The sequence below is a fragment of the Neolamprologus multifasciatus genome, chromosome 15 (assembly GCF_963576455.1).
Source record: "Neolamprologus multifasciatus chromosome 15, fNeoMul1.2, whole genome shotgun sequence".
Classification (NCBI taxonomy): Eukaryota; Metazoa; Chordata; class Actinopteri; order Cichliformes; family Cichlidae; genus Neolamprologus; species Neolamprologus multifasciatus.
Window position 1 is genome coordinate 29,721,926 of NC_140453.1, and position 25,434 is coordinate 29,747,359.

At 39.3% G+C, this 25,434-nt stretch overlaps 3 protein-coding genes across 10 annotated transcripts; 1 reads left to right on the forward strand and 2 right to left on the reverse strand.

Annotated features, from left to right (window-relative positions):
- Positions 1-1,521: 1,521 nt before the first annotated feature.
- Positions 1,522-5,111, forward strand: uox (urate oxidase). The gene is made up of 8 exons (XM_085132042.1): positions 1,522-1,665; positions 2,102-2,314; positions 2,420-2,536; positions 2,672-2,750; positions 4,040-4,226; positions 4,340-4,463; positions 4,678-4,761; positions 4,843-5,111. Exons 1-8 carry the CDS (start codon positions 1,645-1,647, stop codon positions 4,915-4,917), a joined length of 900 nt encoding a protein of 299 aa, XP_084988168.1. The 5' UTR covers positions 1,522-1,644; the 3' UTR covers positions 4,918-5,111.
- Positions 5,112-5,123: 12 nt separating this feature from the next.
- On the reverse strand, positions 5,124-8,423 carry samd13 (sterile alpha motif domain containing 13). 5 transcript variants are annotated; one of them, XM_085132045.1, is made up of 5 exons: positions 7,871-8,423; positions 7,401-7,502; positions 6,441-6,483; positions 6,226-6,337; positions 5,124-6,141 (listed from the first exon to the last, which is right to left on the reverse strand). In XM_085132045.1, exons 2-5 carry the CDS (start codon positions 7,426-7,428, stop codon positions 5,998-6,000), a joined length of 327 nt encoding a protein of 108 aa, XP_084988171.1. In that variant the 5' UTR covers positions 7,429-7,502; positions 7,871-8,423; the 3' UTR covers positions 5,124-5,997. The 5 variants fall into 5 exon arrangements, with proteins under 5 accessions (XP_084988171.1, XP_084988169.1, XP_084988170.1 ...); XM_085132043.1 differs by having other exon boundaries at positions 6,441-6,489; XM_085132044.1 differs by lacking the exon at positions 7,871-8,423 and adding an exon at positions 7,724-7,864 and having other exon boundaries at positions 6,441-6,489.
- Positions 8,424-8,560: 137 nt separating this feature from the next.
- prkacba (protein kinase, cAMP-dependent, catalytic, beta a) lies at positions 8,561-25,015 on the reverse strand. 4 transcript variants are annotated; one of them, XR_014869179.1, is made up of 11 exons: positions 20,320-22,316; positions 18,756-18,817; positions 18,320-18,448; positions 17,029-17,127; positions 16,684-16,766; positions 16,353-16,479; positions 15,638-15,733; positions 13,497-13,619; positions 12,615-12,779; positions 10,959-11,597; positions 8,561-10,921 (listed from the first exon to the last, which is right to left on the reverse strand). XR_014869179.1 is itself a non-coding variant. In XM_085132037.1 (11 exons), the coding sequence occupies exons 1-11, from the start codon at positions 24,712-24,714 to the stop codon at positions 11,472-11,474; spliced, it is 1,065 nt and encodes a 354-aa protein (XP_084988163.1). In that variant the 5' UTR covers positions 24,715-25,015; the 3' UTR covers positions 8,561-11,471. The 4 variants fall into 4 exon arrangements, 3 of the variants coding, with proteins under 3 accessions (XP_084988163.1, XP_084988164.1, XP_084988162.1); XM_085132037.1 differs by lacking the exon at positions 20,320-22,316 and adding exons at positions 19,434-19,442; positions 24,669-25,015 and having other exon boundaries at positions 8,561-11,597; XM_085132038.1 differs by lacking the exon at positions 20,320-22,316 and adding an exon at positions 24,669-25,015 and having other exon boundaries at positions 8,561-11,597.
- Between the last annotated feature and the right edge of the window lie 419 nt (positions 25,016-25,434).

A 25,434-nucleotide genomic window follows, 5' to 3' on the forward strand; every position in this document is an offset into this window, starting at 1 on the left:
TGGATGGATGGATGGTTGGATGGGTGGATGGATGGATGGATGGATGGATGGGTGGATGGATGGATGGATGGATGGATGGATGGATGGATCTTTAAATATATTCAAACAGTGAAGCAACTAAAGCAATACGATAAATGTAAAGGCCTACAATTAGGAATCATGCTATCAAGTAAAGTATAAGTACTTCACAGCTGTGCTTAAGTACCTGCTTAAATGTACTTATTTACTTACTGACCCCACTTCTTTCACAAGGAGATATGTGACAGTGTGAGCATAAACACAAGTGTAAATACGTAAACATAGAAGCAGATGAGTAAGTCAATAAATAAGTAATTAATTAAGTATGTATACATAAGTAAATAGAATAATAAAAAAGAATAAAATAGACATTTATTGTCACTGTACATGTACAATAAAATTGTGGGTGCTCCACACCAACTGTGCAGGAATAAAATACAAACAGTGAGACAGCAGGACAACAAACAAGAGGCATATATACAAAACAAGGGAAAGGCAAGCAACAGAGAACAGGCTGCAAAGTCACTGGAAGTAGTGCTTAAATGTTTAAACAATAATATTTTTATAAGTTGAAATTAGAGTAAACATAAAAAATGGGTTTACATATGACATGTAGGAATAAACAGAAGAACTATTTTCCTCCTTAAGAACAAAACTATGTTAACAAGATCTTTAGTTCCTCAGTGGAAGCAGCTGATCAGCTCTTTGCGCTGCGCACGGTGCATAGAGCATCGTCCTATAAAGATATTCTTTTAAATTTAAAGCAAAGCACATTCTGACAGAAAACATCCTGCATTAAAGTAACTCAATTTAAACTTTTAAACTTATCACTATTGTACATGTTGAGCTGACCCATCCAAACTTTCTTATTACTGAGGAAATGAAAAGACTCCTTCAAGGAAGCACAGATCTTTACACCAAGGCTGGCACAACCTGTTATTAGGTTTACTTCTAAATTACTTTTCACTCTCCAACCCTACACGGGCAGGTTTGAAGAGCTTATTTCACTTAATTTCATCATTTAAAAACCTTATTTTTTATTTACTCTGATTATCTTTTTCTACTATTACAATTTATGTGTGACGTGCAAAAGGAAGGAAAACAAAAGGTTTAAAGTCCACACAATATACAGTGTATTTGCATAAAAACAAAAAAAGCATAATGTAAATGTAATTCATAAAGGTGGAAACTCAAAACTCTTCTTTATATTTAGAAGAAAAAAGTTTAGTCTTTATATAAGCATAACCCTCATTTCAAATGTTTTTGCTTCATCTGCATCTCCGTTTATGTTTGCATGTGTTTCAATAAACCTGTTTCTTATTTTTCTGGCAAAATATAAAGAAATTCGGTGTCGGTCAAGATTGAACCTGACTGCAACAATGAATTCATGTGAAATGCACTCACATCTTTCTCTTTGTGGCTGTACATGTAAACAGTGTTTGTGCGTGCCTCTGCATTACAGTGCATCACACAGTACAAATAAAAGAGGTTAAACTTCAGCTTTGACCTCCAATAGCCTGAGTGCAAAGTTAGTGCCACCCTCTGTAGAAAGTCCTCCTCCTGTAGCAGGAGCCCCATTTACTGGAGACTGTTTGAAGGGCAGCAGGTAAAGAAGAGGAAGGCACCATGGCAAACGCTTCAGATCAGGTAACATTTCGTTATAGAAGGAAACAGTAGAACTTAAACAATAGAACATGACTAATGTTTCTGACGGTAGATTGATAGCACTGGGATTTATCTCACGGTTCAGTGGCCACAGGGTCAAACCATGATCTTTAAAGGTTAGTTTTTAAAACATTTCTAATTCCTCACAAAGTAAAAGTCTTTTTTTATTTTATGTTGCAGTACTCGTGTACTTTCAGACAATATCTGATTTCAGATTTTTTTATGTTGGAATACGGAGATATATTTAACAAGCTCCTGCAAATGCACACAAGAAACTTCACTGCAAACTATCCAAAGACAACATTGTAAAGAAATATTATATTTGTAGCTCTAAGATGACACCGTGGCACGAAACACCTCTACCACTGGAAACTGTTTGAGTGTGCCATCTTATTAAAACTATTTCTCACACATGCAGAAAGTGGAGTTTGTGCGAACAGGTTACGGCAAGAACACGGTGAAGGTGCTGGTCGTCCGGAGGCAGGGAAGACAGCATTTTATCATTGAGGTGAAGGCTGATGTGGAGCTCACGCTCAAGACACGCAAAGATTATCTAACTGGAGACAACTCAGACATCATCCCTACTGACACCATTAAAAACACCGTCCACGGTTTGGCCAAGCTCAGAGGGGTGAGTCTAAGTAACAGGGAAGACCCGTTATTGCTGTTTCAGCTGCTAAAATCTTTGTTATTGACGTCTTTTACAGCCTGTCAACCTGCTTGTTTCTCTGTTCAGATAAAGAACATCGAACAGTTTTCCCTGGATATCTGCAATCACTTTCTAACCTCTTTTAACCATGTGCTGAAGGCCAAAGTTTACATGGAGGAAGCTCCGTGGAGAAGGCTGGAGAAGGTAAAACACAGGACGCTGCAGCTTCACAAGAGTTGACCTTTTTAGCAGCAACATAAATCAAGTGCACATTAACCCGATCAAATATTGCAGATGATAATCCATCGTAAAACATGACCCTTGTCTTTTTTTTCTCAGAGTGGGGTAGAGCATGCTCATGCGTTTATATTCAGCCCAGAAGCTTACCGCTTCTGTGATGTTGAACAGACTATCGGTGGTAATCACACACTCTCACAAAAACACGCAAACAGTGTATTTGCTTACATGCTATCCAAGCTGTCATTGGACAGTGACGGACTGAATACACTCTGGTTTATAAACAGTATTAATAATAATAATTATTTTTATATTAATTCAAGTTTTGTATTTTTTTAATTTAGAATTTTTGTTTCCAGTTTAGTTTCCAAATGACTTTTGCTCCTTTTAGTAACGTTTTCATTGTTAGTTTTAATTATGATTATATGAAGACAATTTGTCAGGAGACAAAATTAAAGATTATCAGGAGATCTTACACAAATACAGCACCGTGTAATCCCATGTAGTGATCCCAAGTCTCAATAAATAGCTGCACCAAAGTGTCGTTAGGCTGAATGTGTAAACACAGACAAGCACGTTTCTGCTATATTTTTAAATTAGTTTTCTTAACATACAATTATTCAAGTTTTTAATTTTCTTCCAAAAATATAGATTTTTATTTAGATTTCAGTTACTTTCGTTTTTAAGTTTAGTGTTACCTGGACAGATGACCAGTCCATCACCAGGGTTACAATAGTTTACAGCTAAACTTACGTGTGTTGTCAGACAAAAACACCCCAACCAAGTAAGAGGTTCAAACCTGGAATGTGATGTGTGATGGAACTGATGTGCGGTGACAGTGCTAATCACTGCACTGTCATGATAGTTCAAACTACAGCAGGGGGGGGGGGGGCAACTCCAGGCCTCGAGGGCCGGTGTCCCTGCAGGTTTTAGATGTGTCCTTGAACCAACACAGCTGATTTAAAGGCTAAATTAGCTCCTCAACATGTCCTGAAGTTCTCCAGAGGCCTGGTAACGAACTAATCGTGATTCAGGTGTGTTGACCCAAGGTGAGATCTAAAACCTGCAGGACACCGGCCCTCGAGGCCTGGAATTGCCCACCCCTGAACTACAGCATGTAGGAAGGCCAAGATCCTATCGCTGAGCTCTGTTCTGCTGAAGAGGGCGTTCTCCCTCTGCAGCCTCCACTTGCTCAGTAGCTGGCAAATACATGTCAAAAACATCAGAGGTTAATGGCTGCCACAATTTACTTTGAGTCAAGTTTTAACTCTTGAAGCGTGTTTAATAAATCAAATAATAAATGCAAATATGCAAATACTGTTAACAAAAGCAGCTAAAGCTATGACTACGCCCTTGCACACAGCTCAATGGCACTGTTGATCACAGGTTCATAATTAGCACCATTTTCACAAGTTGTTTGCCATGTTTCACATCACTCCACCCTCACGGGCTGATCTTTGCTCCACGCAGGCATCCCTGTGGTCCACGGTGGGGTGAAGAATATGAAGGTGCTGAAAACCACCCAGTCTGGTTTTGAAGGTTTCTACAGAGACCGCTTCACTACTCTGAAAGACGCCAAGGACAGGTTTTTCTGCACCTCTGTGTACTCGAGGTGGCGCTACAACAAGATCCAGGACACTGACTTTGATGCTGCTTGGTAACTGCCCGACTTACGAGCGTCAAGAAAGACGTCAGCTGACGTTTACTAATATAGTTCAAAGTTCATAAATATAGTTCACATCTGAAGCTTTATATTCTTCATTCTTATAGGAAGACTGTGAAGGAGACGATTATCGAGAAGTTTGCTGGCCCCTATGATCGCGGGGAGTACTCGCCCTCAGTGCAGAAGACCCTGTATGAAACTCAGGTTCTAGTCCTGGATCGACTTCCTGAGGTACTTCCTTTAGATCGTGAAATCATCAAACTCACAATCTTATCACTTTTTGAGATACATAAACTGTTTTGACAACTTCACAGTTGAAATCTAACCAACTCCGAGTCCTAAAAAAGGACAAACATGCAAATTACATCTCCACAGTTGTTGGAAATTAAATAAAAAGCTACATACTGTGTATAACAGGCGTGCTAAAGTACACATTTTCTTTTAGGTGGATGAAATAGAGATCATCATGCCCAATGAGCATTACTTCACCATAGACATGACAAGAATGGGTATCGTCAACAATGATGAAGTAAGTTCTGTTCTCACAAATGGCCCTTCATATTCTTTAAATGATCGGGTTGTGGACATTAGTATCTTTTTCCCATCACAGGTACTCCTTCCTCTGGATAATCCCTCAGGGAACATAACGGGGACAGTACGCAGGAAGCAGCGAGCGCGGCTCTAACGGCGCCCACAGAAAGAAGGCCGTGCTGGGATTTAAACAACAATCTGAGGGGGCAGTTTAACAGAAAGGTCCATCTGAATTCACCTTTCAAACGAATATTCCAACAACAGCAAGTTAATATTTGTAGCCTGAATAAAGCTTGTGATGATGTGATGTGAACCCAAATAAAATGAAACTGTTGATAAATTCATAAACTAACATTGATCTTTGGTGAGAAAAGAGCACCATTTATTGCAAATCTCTGATTCGGATATTAAAACTCCAGTGTTATGCTGCACATGTACATTGGTCATACACACTTTTGAACAGTTGTCTGTGTGACAATGCTGAAAGCACCACAGGTTGACAGATAATAATAATAATAATAATAATAATAATAATAATAATAACAATAATAATAGTATATACACATAAATATTTCCATATCAAGAGTCTCAAGCCTGAATAATGTAGATGTTCAGGAACAAGGTGGCTTTTGCTCGGGTCGTTGTGTGTGGGAAAACAAAGTGGTTCACGGTCACATGCTAAAGACGACTCATCGACTCAGATGCACATTTTTAAAACATAGAAAGTTTCAGGGGAAAAGGGCAACGCACCAGAATCATTATCTGCATGTATCAAAGTCTTTAGATGCGACAGAACAGACACAGTTTTCAACTATAATATAATCTTATATACAAATACTTATTTTTTTAAACCTTCATGGGTTAATTCACTTTGCACTCACACACATACACAACATACACACATGCACGCACACAAAAACCATACCTGCAGAGTATTTTCAAATTTTCTTCTTTTAAATAAAACACAAAATACAAAAATACAAAAAAAAAAAAATCTCAAGCAGCAGATATAAGAATGGCTGAAAGGGTAAACGGCTGAGTGGACACTGTGTGCAACCCATTTTTGGGGTCCACGCTTATATAAAAAGAACAAACAAACAAAAGAAAAAATACAGCATTCAAAAATCCTGTTAAGGAGCCGCTGTGGGCTGAAAAGTCTCTGAAACGACGGCTAACCTGGGCTCTCCTGACACAATGATTGTCACAGACGTGGGCGCTGGTACCGGCTGCGGCGCTACGAGGCGTTGCTTTTCAGGTGCTGAGTCTGCAGCGGCTTCACGTGATACTCGTAGATTTTCAGTGCGGGGCCGAGCTTTATCGACAGCCCCGTCAGGACGTCGTTACGCGTCATCAAGAGCAGGGACTTACCATCAATTTCCTGTCAGATAAAGACAGAAATTCTAGTTTTCCCTAGTTTGAGCATCATGTGGCAGCAATTTTGAGCAGGAAATAACAGTCAAACCTGATCCTGGAAAGCCATGGCTTGCTCCTCAAACCCTGTTGCTTTGAAATAATTGACAACATCAGCAACTGCCCAGTTGGAAGGGTCCGGCAGCTGACCGTTCTCCACTGGGCTGTAAGGTGAAATTAAATGTATTCATCTTAATATAAAATGTATGTTTTAAGAGCAGCTTAAAATATCTAAAATAGTTTATCAATCAACAAGATCCTACACACCTTTTGGTGTCAACTGATCCATTTGCCTTGTCTTCCATGTCGGCTGTAGCTTAAAAAAATAAAAATAACAAGAAAATTACAAAAGCAAAAAGAAACTATTCAGTCAATTTGAAAATTACAAGTATTTTCTAAACTGCTTTTCATTTTCTAATTCTCTTTTGAATTAGAATAAACAGGCAAGTGCAATTTCTTTTTACTACTTTCAAGACATTTTACTTTAAAAAGCAAATAAAAACTAAATACTTTTCATGAGGTTTACGTCAACATAAAACACATTCTTCAGAATTCAATATTTTAGTTTTTATACAACAACTTTCATTTAAGCATTTTAAATAGGGCTGTAATCCTGTTTACCCTAGATCAGGGGTGGGGCCGGTGTCCCTGCAGGCTTTAGATGTCCTTGAACCAACACAGCTGATTTAAATGGCTAAATTAGCTCCTCAACATGTCCTGAAGTTCTCCAGAGGCCTGGTAATCATGTGATTCAGGTGTTTTGACCCAAGGTGAGATCTAAAACCTGCAGGACACCGACCCTCGTGGACTGAGATTGCCCACCCCTGCCCTAGATTAACCATTTGGTCTTCAAATGACTTGATACAGAGTGTAAAGACATTCAGTTTGCTATTAAAAAATATACAGAAACCTGCAAATATTTTGTTTAAAAACGTGTAAGAATATGAATTTGGTGTTTTTTTCCTTGCAAAAATGACACATTTTAATCGTGTGCGATCAAACTGTTCTCTGTCAGCTGGTTAACTTAACCAGCTAAATGTCTGAGCTATTTTTTAACTCCTCTACTCCGTCAACCATTGTGATGGCAGCTATTTTGCAATTATACCGCTACCAACGGGTTACACAAGCAACAGCCCAAACACCTCACAGAGGAACCTTACACGACTACCTGATTAAACACAAGCCTTGCTAGTTTAATCACTGACTTAGGTGTAAGGAACCACTTACGATCTTTAACGTTACAGTAATTTTTCATCAGACGTCTTCTCTCGGGGAACTTAGTGTGCTGGCATTGTTTATCTTTCGCAGTCTGCCATTTACTGGATGTTTCTGCAGGAAAAACAGTTGTACAGTAAATGTGCTGAACAAAATCCATTTAATTTAAAAAACCCGAAACATAGCTAAAGAACAAAACAAATCCAATCGTTTCTGACTGACAACGGAGAGAGCTGTAGTGTGAAAATGACGACCAAAAACTCACGTTGTTAGCTGTATTAAAAAAATAGAATTACATTAGAAACATAAAAAATAAATAAAGTAAAAAAAATTACCTTATCAGAGAGGAGAGTTAAGAAAACAACGTTATGTTAAATGACGACAGATATTGAATCACTGCCACTTCGTATTCTGCGTTAACGCTAACGTTAAGCTACCAGGGGTAGTTAGCTAGGCTTGCTAATACAAAATTTAACAGTTACCTTGTTTTAGAGATTCGCGCTTTGACAGAAATGGCCCGCCCGACGTTTACACGTAGTTTCAATCTTAAAAAGTTTTCCAATAACTGCGATATTTTACAAATTATTAAACGACAGCGGCCGTTTGATAAAATCAAGATTTAATCAAGTAAAGCCAACTAGCCCCCTCTTCATCGCTTTCGCTTCCATCACCCACAGGACACCAAAGAATCATGGGTAATGTAGTTTTGCGTCCTCAACGCCTCGGTTTGCAGTTCAGTGAGATTAGACGCTTGCTGATGATCACCCAGGAGCAAACTCACAACCAAACTTTTTAATAAAAAGAATTTATTATTGTGACATATTCTTTGTTACATAAAATCTGCTACAGCAAAGTATACTCCCCTTGCAAACACAAATATATATGAGTGGGAAAACAAAAAAAGAACAAAAAACGTGTCAGCCGTCTAAATGATGTGCAAAAATTCCACAAACTAAATAGAGACACATTTCAGATTATTGATCCCATACTGGCACATGTGACTAGCTACAGAGAAGTCATAAACGGATTTCCTGCAGTCAGGAGTGTGAGGTGGTTCAGGGAAAAAGTGCCATCATTTACATGAAATCTGACAAAGATTACACAGATTGGGAAATAAAGGATACGGAGATACAGATGTGGAGAGATATGGATTTCCTACACAGTTTCTGGGAAGATTTACTTACACACACACACACACACACACACACACACACACACACACACACACACACACACACACACACACACACGCTGTTTGGGACTGTGCTTTTCAAAGTCCTGTTTGAATATTTGTTCTGGATTTTACCATTAAATGCTGTCCACACTTCACAGTGAGGAGAAGAAAATTGTTGGATCTTTTTTGGTAAATCAGTTTTTAAAGGATCGTCTAAAGAAAGATTTTTTTTAAATAAAGGAAATGAAAAAAAAAAAAGTTAAAATCAAAAGGCTATCATTTTAAATAGGCATTTGAGGTGTCAGTGTACATAAACGTAAGTCTTAACAGGGCAAATTAAAAGTTACACAGATAAAACTTTTCAGTATATTCACTGTTTTTAACACTTGCTAATAAAACATTTGGAGTCTTTTATATGAGAACTATAGACGATTAAACATTTCAGTGTTTATTCATTATCTCTAAATATAAATAAAACGGCATACGAAACAGTTCTGTCTTGGAAATGAAAACAAGGGTAAATAAAAAAATGTCACATGCTGGGCTCAAACAGTAAAATAAAAGTTCACATGTAGCCAATATTTATGTATAAAATGCTACAAAATAGCATTCAGTCTGCAAATCTTTTCACATTTGGTTTCTATGATTGTTGAACTTGATTCAATTGCATTTTCCTCGCATACAAATACTTGAGCATCTTGTCAAATTATGACGAAGCTTCTCAAGACTTAAGGGACATAAAGTGAAACACTGTCAAGAGTGCACGGCTATTCCTGACAGTGTGAAATGGAAAACTCAATTTTCACACAGCTGTGAGGATCAAACTCGGACATTCGTGCGGACAGAAGAGACAAACCTCTGATGTCTGGATGAAAGAAAAGTCCTTTAGATATGTTAACCTGTAACCGGAGAGTTGTTTGTTTTTTACTTAGCGGCAGGGAAAGAGTGAGAATTAATGGGTCATGAAAGTTGCTCATAAAACCTTATAAAATATGATTTAACAATAAATTAAAAGGAGTAACTGATATTTTTGAGTCTTATGAGCTTATTTCTTTTGAAAACTATTATTTTTGTCAGCTGTGTCACTGATGTAAAAAAAAAAAAAAGAGCGAAAAAAAGCATCAAGCGTGGCCGAGTTTAATTAATACTTTAAGGTGATTTCAGTTTTCTCTTCACTGTTTGTGAATGTTGTGTTTCTTTCTGAACCCATATCCAATTTACTTGTTTACTCCATGAATGCCTGAGGCTTTGGAACAATTTAAAAGGTAACAAACGAAAAAGTGGGAACATTTTTAGGCTGTTATCAGGTTGTTGTGACACATCTATACAAACATAAAAAAATGACAAACAAATATGGCAGGTACACAACATCTTGCGATTGTTCTGCTCAAAACACAGCAGTTAAAAGACAAAAAAACAAACAGCAACCTAAATGAGACCAACACTGCTTCCCGTTCATGATAAAACCTCAAGAAAATATCCCCACCTGACCTTTCAATTACTGAAAAACGCACTAATGTATAAAACAAACCATGTAAATGTTGTGCACAGTGATATACTCAAATTTTCTTAGTTCCCTTTCTCTCTAACATAGTTGTACCAGAAAAAATATATTACTTCATTCCATTATGCTAATATCACACCAAGACTGAGGTAAAAAGGAAAAGTCCTGCGACCAGATATGGATAAACGATGCTACAGATTGATCAGCACAACACTGACAAGTTTCTGCTTCATAATAATACTTGTCAACATTGATCCGCTTCTTTGAGCGTGCCAAAACTTCCAGAAGCCACCACCGCTTCTTTCCCTTCATTGAATTGTGGTCATGCCCTAAGGAAACAGGGTCTTTAAAGAAATCAAATCACACATCTATATGCACAAATACACAATTTCAGGTCTCGAGGGCAACAGAGTGATAAATAATGAGTCATATTTAAAGCTGGGCTAGGCAACATGTTTTCGGCATTTTTTGGACAAAAAGAAAGAAATGGAAACATTTATATTAACCTCTCATCATATTTAGCTTCAAATGATCTCAGAGGGAGCTTTATTGCTGCATCTCCACTAAAGCCCACTCGAAACGCGACACGTGACGGGAGACTCTGGCCTATCACGGGTCTTTCAAACTACACCAGTGGTATAAAAAGGAAGGAGAACATCAGCACAGAAATAAAGACAAACTGGTGCTGTAGGTTAGAAATCTAACTTTCACCTTGTACAGATGGGTTTGGATGTTGCGTGAAGCCAAACATTTGCATTTGCAGCCTGTGCTCGGCTGATGGGAGGGGCTTCAGACGGAGATGGAGAGCAGCAGCGAGAGGCGCCGTCTATTTTCAAATCCTGGCTTTAGCTTTAGCTTTACTTTCAGTGTTTCTGATTAAAGAATACTAAACTGAATCCTACGGGAAACTAGGTCATGTAACAGAAAACATATAACAGCCAATGAGATATCAGGAATTTAAACGCTCTGCCCAAAAACGCCCAAAAGTGTCCCTTAGTTATCCAAAAGCCTAAAAATCACATCATGTGCGACACCAGCGAGCTGCTTCAAAGGAAGATTAATATTCGTCTTCAAGTTGCTTCTCAAATAAGAACTTAAATAAGGGACGACAGGACACAGACGGTGGCAAACATAGAAAACAAGGTAAAAAAAAAAAGAAACACAACAGGAACGTGGTCTGGTACTCTGTGTTGCAGCACGAGGGGTGTCTGCATAATGTGCCTGTGTATAGATTAGTGCTAACAGCACGCAGGATCATGGCAAAAAAAGGAGCTCATTCGGCTGTGTGGACTGAAGGAACGAGGCATTTGTTTGAGCACGTGATGGCCTCAGTTCCATCTTAACCCTCATCGGAGTGCAAATATCCCAAAACACAAGAGCCCTGATTGGGACTCTTGCTCGTTCACTAGAAGTCAGCAAACTCTTTTGCACACTTTTCTGTTTGTGATACACGGATCTCCTCCTCTTCATAGTCATCAAAGTTGCTTGTGTCTCCTGGTCCTCTGCACTTTGGCAAGAAGGGAGCTTCAACCTGAGAATTTAGGAGGATTTTCATTTTAATATGAACCACATCACGTCTCTTGATCCAAAAAAGGAAGCGCGATTGTGTCCACACTAGAGCTGCCACAAACGATTATTTTGATAGTTGACTAGTCACCGATTATTTTTGCAATTAGTCGACTAATCAGATCATCATCCATTGGACGTAAAACGTACAGCTTATTGCACCAGCAGAAGTTTAATAAACTCCTTGCTATCTAAAATAAAACAGGACACCGGAGTAAATTCTCAAGCATCTCACACTTCTGATAATCAGCTGTCTGCTTGATGTTTATTCAGCTGTGTAAAAACTATAACTTTAATCTCAGCCAAACCGATTTACTCAGGAACAAATAAAATACTACAAAAAGCCAAACAATAACATTTTGAAGTTATCTAAGTGACTTATATATCATGTTTAACCTGAGTAGCGAAAGACGGCGGTGGGTTTGAAAACGATTTGCCGGAGTCCGGTGTTCTCACGGCTCTAGTGAGCCTAGCCCCCGGCTAGCTATCGAGCTAGTGGGTAACAGACGTCTCCGAAAACGTGGGAGCGCTTTTGAAAATATGTGGTGTCTTGATAAACTGAGCAGATATTTGAGGTTTACACAGCTACATTCTCGCCTGAAAATATGTTAAACGTTTATTTTGTGACCCAGAAAGAATAATAAGAGTAATATTAAAACTAACTAGCTGCCGCCATTGTTGGAAACTGAGCTGGGCTGCGCTATGAATTCTGGGACACAGCTTCTTCTTCTTCGGGGTTTAACGGCAGCTGACATCCTTGTACATGCAGTGCTGCCATCTTCTGTTTCAGTCCGTTATTACACTCTTAAATCCTACTACTTATTCCTGCGTCTTTTGGGATCTTACAAAGCTTCAAACGACGCGTCGACTATTAAATCAGTCGTCGACGATTTTGATAGTCGACGTAATTGTGACTAGTCGACTAATCGTGGCAGCCCTAGTCCACACTGATTAATTTCCCTGGGAAAAAAAAAACACCAACCTTTCGCTCATAGATGGCAATCCAGTCTGTTGTGGAGAACCACTTGTGATTCTTTATGTCATTGACACCATTCTTCAGGTTCCCAAATCTCTTTGTCAGGTCAACCTGAAGCAGGTTCCTCAGCAGATCCTTGAGGTCGGAGCTAAAGTGAGAGGGAAATCGAACCTGCAGAATTGCAAAAAAACATAAATAAATCAAAGATGTGGGTTATGAAACACAAATTGCAGAAAAATACTTTCACTGTTTCGCTTATTACGCTGAAATAAAACAGCTAAAAGCACTAAAGAACAACTGGAAAGCCAAAAGCAAGCTGGTCCCAATGGTAGTCAGCAGTGTTCTCCTTCTTCTGGCTGGTTGCCACAGCAGATCATCTGCCTCCACCTTACCCTATCCTCAGCATCTTCGTCTGCCAAACCAATCCTCTGCATGTCCTCCTTCACTACATCCATGAATCTTCTCTGAGGTCTTACTCTGGCCCAGCAGCTCCATGTTCAACCATCTCCTTTTTGCCTCTCTAACGTTGTCTCCAAACCGCTCATCCTGTGCTGTCCCTCTTGGTCTCTCCCACTGAAAATCTGAGCATCTTAAACGCTGCCACCATGAGTTCCAGCTCTTGTGCCACTGCCTCCAAGCCGCACAACACCACTACCATCTTGTAAACCTTCCCTTTCACTCTTGCTGCTATCCTTCTGTCACAAATCATCCCTGACACTCGTCTCCACCCAGTTCACCCCACCTGCACTCTCTTCTCCACCTCTCTTGTGCATTTTGGATGGTTGACCCCAGATATTTAAGCTCATCTAGCTTCACCAACTAATATCAGAGCATTTTAACATTGGAAACATTAAAGCTCAAACATTGCTCCTGCTTATCTTTGCATACCTTGCCAGAAACAATTTTTTCATAAATCTGGATAGGCTGATCAGCGAAAAAAGGAGGGTAACCAGCAGCCATCTCGTAGATAAGAACTCCAAGAGCCCACCAGTCCACAGCTTTGTTGTAGCCCTGAAAGAAAAACAATGTTTCATCAAATTTTAAAGACTTTTCTTGGTCTATTTTTAATTAGAAAGGCAAAACTAACAGTAATTATCTCAAATTTTGAAGACAGTCTGACTCAGAGAGCTAAAGAAGCCCAACACAGGGCACAGTTGCAATTTTGACCTCCAGGATAAGGGGCATCTCTTAACTGACCACCCTCTGTACTCGCTTGTCCAAGTACAGAGTAAAAGTAAAGTCATTTCTATCTAGTCTGATGTTTCTACTGATGCCTCTGATGATATAATCTACTCTCCGTGTCAGACTTTTCGTTTTAAAGCCAGAGTTCACATGTCCGCTGAACATTAATGGGAACGAGCTGACTTTCTTTGAGCCAGTAGCAAAACTACCTGGACTATAGACCCGGACCAGATACTTAATATTTAATTCAAGAACATATTTGGTAAATTGGACTCTCAGGCTCTCATTTTATTAATTATAACATGTAATGCCAATGTTAATTAATTCCATCACTGTTTTTTTTAATAAATGACTTCAAAGAAAGATCAGTAATGTGTAATTTATTATTTATTTATTTTATCTGATGTATTAATGTTTATGTTTAACCATCTTAAGCTCTTTTTGCAAAAACAGTCCCCGAGGAAAGAAGGTTCAGTGTCCCCTAGGGGTGGGGGGAAAAAATGGATACTGTGTAGCATGGTGATATTTTGTTTGCTAATAATGTATCGATACAGGGACAGCAGAAATCGATATTTTGTTACAAAAAAGGTTTTTGTGCTCTGACTTCAGAGCATGTTGATCCTTTTTCTGAACAAGAATCCTGACATTCCTTCACTGTCCAAATGTGTTTAACTTGTTTTGGCAGCAATAAACATGACAGTTTACTTATTTTAATTTAAGACATGTTTTATTTTAATTAAGTTTAAAACTTTTTTATTTAATGTAAAATTATATTTTGTTTTAATTTACTTTCAAATTCTTCAGTTGCTGAAGGGGCTGCATAGTTTGCATAGTTCAGAATAGCTATAATTGTACCAGATGGTTGATTCAGTTAAGTTGGACTAGACTGTAATACAAACCGTTCAGTTTGTCAACAATCAAACTGAAATGAGAGAAAGACTGAGTGTGAGACTTTGATATTAGAGAAAATGAATATTGATAAAGTTTACCTTTATGTACAGAATCTGAATATCGCAGAATATTTTAAAAAATTGCAATAATATCGTATCGTGGGATGTGTGGTGATTCCCACCTCTAGTGTCCCCGTTTCTAAACATATGAAGCGATATTGAAGAATGTAAATGGTAAATGGCCTGTATTTATATAGCGCTTTACTAGTCCCTAAGGACCCCAAAGCACTTTACACTATACACAATCATCCACCCATTCACACACTGGTGATGGCAGCTACATTGTAGCTACAGCCACCCTGGGGCGCACTGACAGAGGCGAGGCTGCCGGACACTGGCGCCACCAGCCACTGGCCCTCTGACCACCACCAGTAGGCAACGGGTGACAACAAGGAGACAACGGCGGTTCGAGGCCAACCTTCCGATTACAAGGCGAACTCCCAACTCTTGAGCCACGATCGAGACAGATAAAGACCAGGACAGTGGCTCGTTGTTGTAAAGCCTCTGTGCTACAGCAGAACGAGCTTTAAACAAAACAAAGACAGAACTGGTAAAGCTCTGTCCACGGCTTATTTTGTGGGCCTCTAGATCTACACCGTATGACTAATACAAGGATTATATCCTGATGTATTAATATCCCGTAGTTATATGGGACAGAGAATAATTTAACCTCAGCACTGACATCAGCTGACACTCGGTGTCAAAGGCTACCAGTGAAAAATGTGCTTAACTGGAGTGAGATCAATTAGCTGTTTGTTTGAATTTTTAAATGACAATTGATTCAATATAAATGTGGATTTGTGCACAAAGGTCAGCACACAAACTGAATCATCACCCAGCAGCCTCCAGCCGGACATTCAAACATGGTAAGATGGGTAACCGTGTATGAAGCCTCACCTTGCTGAGGATGATCTCTGGAGCCAGATACTCAGGAGTTCCACACAATGTCCAGGTCCTGCCCTTTACTCTTTTGGCAAAGCCAAAGTCTGTGACCTGAGATAAAACAACACAACTGTTATAAGAAGAATAAATACATAAAGGTAACCATGCAGGACTATAACAGTGCAGGTTCATACGCTCTCGACTGAACTATCACAGGTTTGTCAGACTCTCACAGGCAGAAACGCACTAAATCAAAACCCACTGAACTACATGCAGGACCTGTGAGAACTGTGGTTTTCTGAAAACTGTTTAACCAGGTTACAACACAGAGTTTAACACTCGAATTAACATTTCAGATTGGCAGATCTGTTTTGGTGTAATAGACTTTTTATTGTGGCTTTTAATCTAGTGACAGTTTCAGTAGCTCCAATCTAGAGATGATTAAAAATCCTGTCTTCTTCATATGTTTATTTACAATAATTTAGGCTAATACGACTTACAGGTATAGCGCAGTATAGAACGTTATTTTAGAGACGACATCGAGCATGTACATGTCACAACCTCTCAGGTCTGATTTTAGACTGACTGCAAACACAGAACAATGTCAACTAAAGTGTTTAAGATGTATCCTGCTTCAGTTGTGTCCAGCTATAAACTAACAGCCCCCAGGCTGTCCTATTAACACAGTGTTTCTGATTTGCTGATGCCTTTCTTTACATTGACTATATACCTGGATATACCCATGTTGGTCTATGAGCAGGTTTTCAGGCTTCAGGTCTCTGTAGATGAGGTCTAAGGAGTGAAGGTACTCAAAGGTGAGCACTATCTGAGCTGCATAAAATCGAGCATGGTGTTCACTGAGAGAAGGAAACACAGACAGTCAGATACTGACGGAAAATATGAAGAACTCAGTCAAACACTATAAAGGTGTAGGTTTCTAATTCAGCACTGACAGACCAAAACAGAACACCTGAAATTGCTTTTGTTCAGCTATTTGTGGCAACAACAGCAATCGCAAACAAAAAACAACCAAACAATAACAATAATTATGTGTATAATACCTGAACCTCCCCGTGCGTCTGAGGTGTGAGAACATCTCCCCACCAGGAACATATTCCATTACCATGTAGAGGTTTGAGTTGTCCTGTTAATTTAAAGAATACATATATATATATATAAATATGAGGAATTAAGGACTTTAGGACAACAGACTAACCACATGTGCAGTTTAAAGTTAAGTTTCTGTTCTTTGGACTCATCTTGTGTGAAATAACTCTGTCACAGGACAAAAGCAACCAGGGGGCTCGGTATTTAATCTAAATGTGATGACGACATGTTGGCCAATTAACCGACAGGATTAACTGTCTGGAACAAATACAATCTTTACACCTTTGTTTTGTCCTTACCTTGAACGCGTACACCAGTCTGACGAGGAAGGGGAAGGACACGGCCTGTAAGATTTTTTTTTCATTTAGCGTGTGCTCTATCTGCTTCAATTTCACCACCTAAAGGGGAAAAAAGAAAAAAGGCAGAGACATAAACAAAAAAATCATATCATCGAAGTTGGAGTGCTGTCCCACACTCGTGCTAAAATAAAGGCAAGCGGTAATCTCAATAAATAAAATGTATACAATAAGTGTAAAAATGAAATGTGTGTGCAGAGACATAAACATAAGAAAATAGCTAATCAGATCAGGTCAGGTATTAGCAATGATCAGAGTCATTGGCTTGTTGTAAAAACTGTCCCTGGGTTTATTTGTCTGTGACCAAATCTCTCAGAGGGCAGCAGATAAAACGCCCCGTGTCCCGAGTGTTCCTCAGACCGGCGCCATGCTGTGTGCTCATCTGAGACAGCGGGTGCTGTAGAGGTCCTTCAGGCAGGGAAAGGGGTGGCCGATGATTTTCCAGCTGATGTTAATAACTCTTTGAAGTGCCCTCTTGTTTTACCGCAGTTTCAAACGTATTGCATTTTTATATTTTTTAACTGTGTTTCCGTGACTCTCCACACAGTTTAGAGTAAATTTTGGTGAGGCATTAAAATCAAACTATTCAATTTAAGATAGATAATCCATCACTAAGGACTTCCTGTGGTGTTTAAGTCCTGTTATTGCTGCGTGGTCATGCAGTCGAAAGATAAAAAATCTATTTAACACGAGCTGATGCACAAAACCTTGCAGAAACCGCTGCCCAGTGACACTGTGCACACCACGAGCTATGCAGACATCAAGCTTCATCACCAACCAAACAAACTGTGAGACGTCGCTCAGCAGGACATTTACAGGATATACAGTTTATGTTTTCGACGGTATAGTCTCATGCTGTTCTGGAGGACGTTAGTGGAAAGTAATGGCTGCAGAAACAAACAATAACATCCATACAGTGGAAAGAAAAGTGTGAAAGCTGTGGTTATAACTGTTGAGTGAAACCAAAAGCTAGACAGGTTCACCTCTTGAGCTGATGGTGAAATTCAGGGGAACACGAGGTTGCTACGTGAGCACTACCGGCAGGCCAATCTGCCTCTAAACTTTCACATCAGTATTTAAAGATCGAAACTGCGGCGTGAAGCGCCTTTGAGGTTTTCAAAAACATAATGTTAGCGCTGAGAGGAAACGCTCCATTTCCTTTTATGAGAAACACAACATCTTTGCAGTTTACAACACCAGCTCTTATGGATGCAAATTCAAGCCGTTCGCTCACCTTTTGTTTGTCCAGGATCTTCATGGCATAGAACTGGTTTGTTGCTTTATGTTTCACCAGCATTACTCGTCCAAATGATCCAGTCCCCAGGGTCTTGAACCTTTCAAAGTCATCCAGGCTTGTTGTGCACTAAAGGAAACATGTTATCAGTGGCAGGAAAACAACCAACGCTAGCAAATGTTAAGCTATGTGTACACATGGAAGCCACTAGCTGTTTATCTTCATGCACTGTAGCTCAAAAACACGAGCTTAATGGAAATGTTTTTGAAGCACATGCCTCTGACACAATTATGCAATCAGCCAGCATTCAAGTCAACAAGAAGGAAACGACGCGGCACAACTGAATCTCTCATTTTTACTCTAATAAGAAAAAAAAGTGTACAAAGTGTACAAATCAGAGAAAACGTTTATACATTACCCTTAAACAACAACCTACCTGTGGTGGACACTCCCATTTTCTTAAGAAGTCTTCTTTGGCTTTAGCTAAGAACTCTTTCACTATAAAGGAAAAGATCGGTTTTGATCATTAGAGTTAGAGTTTAGATAACCGGACAAGGTCAGTGCACATGCTCAGGAAAACAAACTGGGATAGTTTAACACGTTCAAGAAAAACAAACAAGGGCAGTTCACACAATCAAGGCAAGGTCAAGCAAAGGTCAAGTACCAGGGAGGAAATGTCATACTTGACAAAAGAGGAAAAATATTACTGTTAAAAAAACCCAACCCAAACCCTCAAACCACACACGTGAGCAGGACATGTTAATTCATAAAGTGATGCAAAGAGCTCTGAGGACTTTACAAGTTGGCCAATTTAAAGGCAAGCTATTCTGCATCTCTTTCAAGGGGGGGGGGGGGGGGGGGGGTAAAGGCAGTGAGGCAGACAAAATGCAGAACAGATCTGAGACTACAGAGCAAGCCACAGAAAGACAGCGTACTGTGAAAGTCACTGCAGACATGAGCCTTCCAAAGTCAAAGAGCCATTATGGTGCCTACAGTGCTGCTACACTTTGGTATGTTGCTACCAATTTAAATCTGTACAGTCAAGTTTGACTAAAAGTGAGACAACAAACTTTCACTCTTTGACTCGGGACGCCTCATGGAAAAATGAGCATACCAAAAGTCTCTACAGTTCACCAAGGGTTTGCAGGAACATTCATCCACATGGATGGAAACGATGGAGAAGAGAAAGAGAGGAAGAAGCATTTATGAAGTCTTGAAAGAAAATAATGTAAAACACATTTTAGATTCACACAACAAAATGATAACAGAGAAGACAACGTAAGGCAAACCCTACCGCCAGACTAAATGTAAAACGTATAAAACTCTTCTACACTGATGTGATTATTTTGGTTTGGTGGCTTCCTTTATCGTCTCTGAAAACGTCAGCTAAAATATTTAAGGAAGTTTACGTCTTACTGTGCAACATCAAGAAAATAGTTTCTTTTTTTTAAACAATTGAGCAACAAGCAGTTATTTTAGCCCACAGTCTTTTTTTAACACTAGACTGTATTCGGCAATTAAATCGAACTCTTTCTATCTTTTGTGCCACTTTTAGAGGCTTTCTTTGGTCTGTGAAGGACAAAGGACAACACTGACTGAAGAGACATTTTAAAGGTTTCCATAAAACGCATTTCTTTCTTGCAAAACGTTACACAATGACAAGACACAGATATTAAGACAATGTGAGCAGCTGAAGCACCACAAATGGGCTGCACTACAAAGCGTTATGCCTTCTCTGGTAGATCTAAAACAATGGACAAATACAGATTGTTAAATTGATGGTTAAGGTACCTCTAAATAGTTAAAAGCAATAATGAAACTAGGCAGCTTCTTGCAAATGACAAAAATAGAGGCGTGCCAAAAAACAATTCGAAATAATGCAATTTATACAGAATCAGTTGATTTAATAAGTGTTTCTACGGAACTATAAAGGTGAAGAAAATGCAAAGCTGAAACCCAAGAAGTGGCGGGCAAATCTAAGAGTAAAGCAATGAACTTACTGCACTTATCCCACATGATGGTGAACTCAGAGATATGAGGCGCGTCGCTCTCCTGTACTCTGCTCTCTTGGCTACCTTTACTTTTGTATTTGTTAAAAAAGCGGCTGGCGAAGGATTGATCCTTTCCCTGGGACATTTTGAGGCAAATATTTTGGTGTGTGAGAACGATGGCTCACAGGCAAAGTGAGTACGTTTTGAGACAGAGCATCGATGGTACTTCCTGTATGTGCTCAAAGGCTCTGCGATGCTTGGCTAACCACATAAAGTTAAGCTTCCTGTTCAAGTGCTCTGCTTCAGTTTCAATGGCCAACTGCATGTCCAGTAATTCTGTGCAGAATCATTTAAAGGCATTTTCTTTTATCTCACTCACAAGAGATAACACTGGTTTGATAAAGTTATACAAAATTAAAATAGCATGCACAAGAGTTGCAAAGTCCTGTCAAAACCACAGTGCAGCGGGTTAATTCAGACAACTGATAAGACATCGGTAAGCCTGTTACACCCACTAAATACATGAAAGACAAGTTATCTGGCTTATTGTGCTCTCTGGTGGTTATGCTTTACAATGCAGTTTTTTAAAGACCTTTCCTATTTGCTCCAAGTCACTCTTTTGAGTTGACTCTTTAAAGCACTTCTGCAAATACTGGGGCAGTAAAAAGGTGACTTTTGGGGGGGCTTAACACCAATTTGGGTAACAGCAATAAAAGTGGAATCCTGTCGTTTAAGCAGATAAAGAAAATGGCACATATATACTGCTGTTGGCATAGTTGGCAACCTATAGTCCATTCTTAGTCAGGGAAAATCTTGATGTTGTTTGATATTTGGTAATAGGGAACTTAAGAAAACAGTGTAGAATGTAGTGAACTCGTAGCTTGTCCTGCAGAACAGCTCTGACTCTGTTGTTTACAATACTTTCAGCACTATCGGCAGCACATGCAGCAGAGTATTATCACAGCAGAGCAGATGTTAGTGTGCAATCAAGTGCTATCTTTATGGTGAGCTGCAAAGTATTTTCTCAAATATACTGCTGTTGGGAAGTAATAAAACAATGATCTTATCCTTTTGTCTTTTTTATAATCACTTGCAAAGTATACAGTAGTGGTCAGACTTACATACACTCATCATGCTAATTCTGGACGTTTAATGATTTCTTTGAGCTGTCCTTTTTCTAGGGAGAAATTATTGTCATCTTCAGTGCCTTTAAAATCCATTTTTGGATTTTCTCTGATCACAAGTCACAATTATTTGGTTAAATGCTCCACGTTGCACTATGGCCAACTGGCTTTGGTAGCAATCAGCAAGACTTTGGTGAAATTCTTGTATTTGACCACTCTTCTTGGGAGAGTTAATAGAGTTTGTTAAAACTGGTTGGTGTTTTGGCACAGACCCAGTAGGGTTGAGGTCAGGTCTTTTGGAAAGGCTATTCCAGAAGTTAAATGTTAGCCCTCTCTATTCATTTCAAAACCAGTTCTGATGTGTTTTGGATCATTGACCTGTTGGAACTGTTGGAATATGCAACTGTGTCAAGGATTCAAACATTTAGCAGTTTGAGGTAGGGCTGTGCGATATGACCAAAATCTCATATCCCGATATAAGACATCTATCGTCCCGATAACGATATAAATCACAAAAATGTAACATTTTCTGTAAATTCTGTGAATCTCGGGCAGCTCGACTTGCATGAAGTGTTTCCAGCTGGGTGTCGAGTAGCTGGAGTCGAGTGTTTTAACCGATGCATGAAATGATACATTTTTAGACATAAGTTGTAACGGCGCCGTTTTCTTTGTGAGTATTTATTACACGGCGTGCTGCGGGGAAAAGCCTGGTCTAACGTTTGAGTCTAAGGTTTATTTTTAGCACCTGGCGGCTCTTTTTTTGCTTCTCATCCATAAATAATCTGCTTTTTCACGTGATTCAGTTTATTTTGAAAAGTCTCAACAGGATCTTGAGCTTTATTGTGAAAGGTTTATGTGGAACATAAACATGCGGACACGCGATGCTGTTGCTAACGACAACGCATAAAAACAAGCGCTTGTCCGTCAGCAGTGTGGTTATATTAAATATAAGAGAAAGAGAGAACTTTAAGAAATTAATATAGCCACTACAGTGACCATCAAAACCATGAAGAAATATTGCCGTAAACAGTTTATTTTGCGACACCACGAAACAAACAATAGCGTAAAATGAAACGATAGACGTTTTTATATCGTCATCCGATATGTATCGTTATATCGAACAGCCCTAGTTTGAGGTGAAGTTGACAAATCTGGAGGTAGTCCTCCTTCTTTGTGAAATGTACCAGTACCACTAGTAGCAGTTCAGCCTCTGTTCATAGCACTATAAGACTTGCTTCATTGCAGACAGTGACACAAGTGTTCCAGCAGTTTCCAGTTCATGACAGGGTTGAGCCTTGGTGGTTCCTGAACATACTCTCATCTGCGGGTGAGAATTTGGGTATTCTTTCTGACCTTGGCAGAGTGGTGACACATCCAATTAACTTGTAATTTCATACAGTTCTTTGAACTGATTATCTTAAAATCTGTACCTCAGCTTTTGTACATCTACAACTTTCAATCTTAGATTTGCACTTGGACTTTCCCGCTACTCTGAGTATTGGTCAATCCCAATAAGTACTGACAAACAAATTCTTTTAAATGCTGGCAAAGAGAGGTAGTGTTCTGCTAACTGAAAGGTTGTTGGTGCGATCCCTGGCTGCCACAGCCTGCATGCCAAATATCCTTGGGCCAAATACTAACCCCGAGTTGCTCTCTGATGCATCCATTGGAGTATGAATGTGTGTGAATGTTAGATAGAAAGCATTTATATAGAAAAAGCATAGCACAAAACGCTTGTGTGAATGGATGAATGAGGCAAGCTGCGTAAAGTGCTTTGAGTGCTCAGATAGAGTAGGAAAGCGCTATATAAAAAACAGTTACATTTACACTTTTTAAAAGTCCTATATATATTTTGTATGCATACTTTTGACCCTGTGTGGATTAAAGAAAATATCATTCAAACTTTTGATCCAATTCTTGCTTTTAAAGTCATTAAAGATCTATGCCATACAATCATTCCACCTTGGAAAAAGAACACTTCAAAGAAATCATCAAAAGCCCAAAATTGCCATGATATTCAGTTTCATGATGAGTGGATGTAAACACCTGACCACATCTGCATATGTGGGAACCATACTGACCAACATCCTGATAGCAAAACTTTTTTTTCTGTACCTATAAATCCAGTATTGATAAGTTTAATTTAATGTGTAATATTAGAACAGAAATCTAGATAACACAGAATAACAGTGTGTTAAGTTTCTTTATTCATCACAGTGTTATTCTACTCAACTCCAAGCCCCTCCCTGCAGAAACTACAGGTCTCATGAGTCGCTAAGACTGTGTGAACAAGTGCCAAACAGAAAGCAGGTCAAGAACAGTGCTCTCCAGACAGAACACTTGGAATGGCACAGTTTAATGGATTAGGCTGGTCACTACTCACAAACACAACAGAGTGCCTTCTGGCTACGTCTTTCAAGTGATTAATAAAGTGCTTTAGGATGCAAAATTCCTCTCCAGTAGTCGCAGTTTGACTAAGATTTTGCTGTTTTTGGATGTTACAGTATCAGGACAACACTTTTATATCACTATAAGAAAGCAGTGATCAGAGGCATTAACGCTTTAATTTACAGCAGACTTGTTGACAGCTGACTTGGCACATCAGTGTTAACCAGGTGGTTTTATGCAGCCACTGTGTGGAAAACAATTACATGTTTTATTACACGACCATTAATCTGGTTTAACCACATCAAGCAGCATTCTGGTCAGCTTGTGAGTTAGTGGTTATCAGATACCTGTTGTTAGCACTGACCAGGCCTTGTTCTGCGGCTTCAGTGGAAACAAATGTTTGCTGATGTTATCTGGGTCTACACACGCGATATTAGCCCTTTGGAAACTGCAAACAATGCTTTGTCATTTAATCGTTATAGTGTTGTAGTGCATAGCCTTAATACAGTTTATTCTGAGATGCTGTCTTTAACACAGACCAAAGAATATGATGCTGAGGATCACACTACCACATCCTTGATTATCCTTCTCAATAATTAGTTGACTGTAAAAACTGTAGCATCGTTTTCCGCTGAGGTAAACAAACACGAATCATTACGAGACCGCAAACACACCTCATAAACTGCCCTACCAAAGATGGTTCTTCTCTGCAAACCATATTACTGTAGTCTCCCGCTAACACTGGACAACTGCTAAAGGCTGCTCTCCACTCACTTTTATAAGCAAGCTCACACTGCACAATAACTAATGTTAAATGGCTGCGAGGCCAGCTGTCCAGGTGCTCACCGCTTTCTTGTTCATTGCCTTTCTTGGCAGTTGCTGCGTTTCCCATGGTAGGAAGACAGGGCGATCCACAGCTGGCTAGGAGCGATGATGGTGGCGGTTAGCTAACGGGGGGGGTACTCCGTTAGCTAGCTAACAAATATCAGCTTTTGCTAGCTGGCTGGTTGAAAACAACATCAATGTCTTCCCTTTGTGCACAGAACTTCGATGTGCTCTGCTCACCGCCTTGTTGATCAAGGTCCTTTTGTCATTCAAGTATGCCTCCGCTGGAATGACAACATGATCCAGACTTTTCACCTCTGACTGCTGTCGTTTTGTGCTGCGTTCAGGTCATATGGGAATACCCCGGCAAGGCTTGCTCGGTGCAATGTTGCCTTCAGGTACCAGTCAGAAATAGTGGACTTATGTCTACATTATACTGATTATGTAAAACTGCTGTAACCTAATGTGTTGCTGTTTTTGGCTCTTGTTTTTATTGGTATATTTGACTATATTTTCTTTTCGCGTTTCACCTCTTCAATAGAAACGTCTTTCAAGTTAATGTTTATTTTCATAAAAAGATTTAATATGGCCTTTGACCTGATGGCCACTGTGTCATTTTTTGGCATTTAACAGAAGTTTGTCATTCTACTTGCAATAAATGAATTTATTAAAGCAAGTTTTAAAGGATAAACACACACATATAAATCTAAGCTGATATCACAAAAATACAGCTGCTCACAAAATAAGATGTCCATTCCAGCTGTCATAGGGTGAGATGGGGCTAACA

Bases quoted from the DNA above. Each gene is read 5' to 3' on its own strand.
- uox (XM_085132042.1), top strand. From the start codon at position 1,645: ATGGCAAACGCTTCAGATCAG. The intron at 1,666-2,101 runs GTAACATTTCGT...TCACACATGCAG, and splicing joins TGGCAAACGCTTCAGATCAG to AAAGTGGAGTTTGTGCGAAC. The intron at 2,315-2,419 runs GTGAGTCTAAGT...TTCTCTGTTCAG, and splicing joins GTTTGGCCAAGCTCAGAGGG to ATAAAGAACATCGAACAGTT.
- samd13 (XM_085132043.1), bottom strand. From the start codon at position 7,428: ATGAAAAATTACTGTAACGTTAAAGATC. The intron at 6,490-7,400 runs GTAAGTGGTTCC...TATTTTTTTAAG, and splicing joins TTACTGTAACGTTAAAGATC to CTACAGCCGACATGGAAGAC. The intron at 6,142-6,225 runs GTTTGACTGTTA...TTTATCTGACAG, and splicing joins CCATGGCTTTCCAGGATCAG to GAAATTGATGGTAAGTCCCT.
- prkacba (XM_085132036.1), bottom strand. From the start codon at position 20,455: ATGTCCCAGGGAAAGGATCAATCCTTCGCCAGCCGCTTTTTTAACAAA. The intron at 16,767-17,028 runs GTAAGGACAAAA...TTAAATTAACAG, and splicing joins GACTGGTGTACGCGTTCAAG to GACAACTCAAACCTCTACAT. The intron at 13,620-15,637 runs GTGAGGCTTCAT...TTTTTCTTTCAG, and splicing joins CAGAGATCATCCTCAGCAAG to GGCTACAACAAAGCTGTGGA.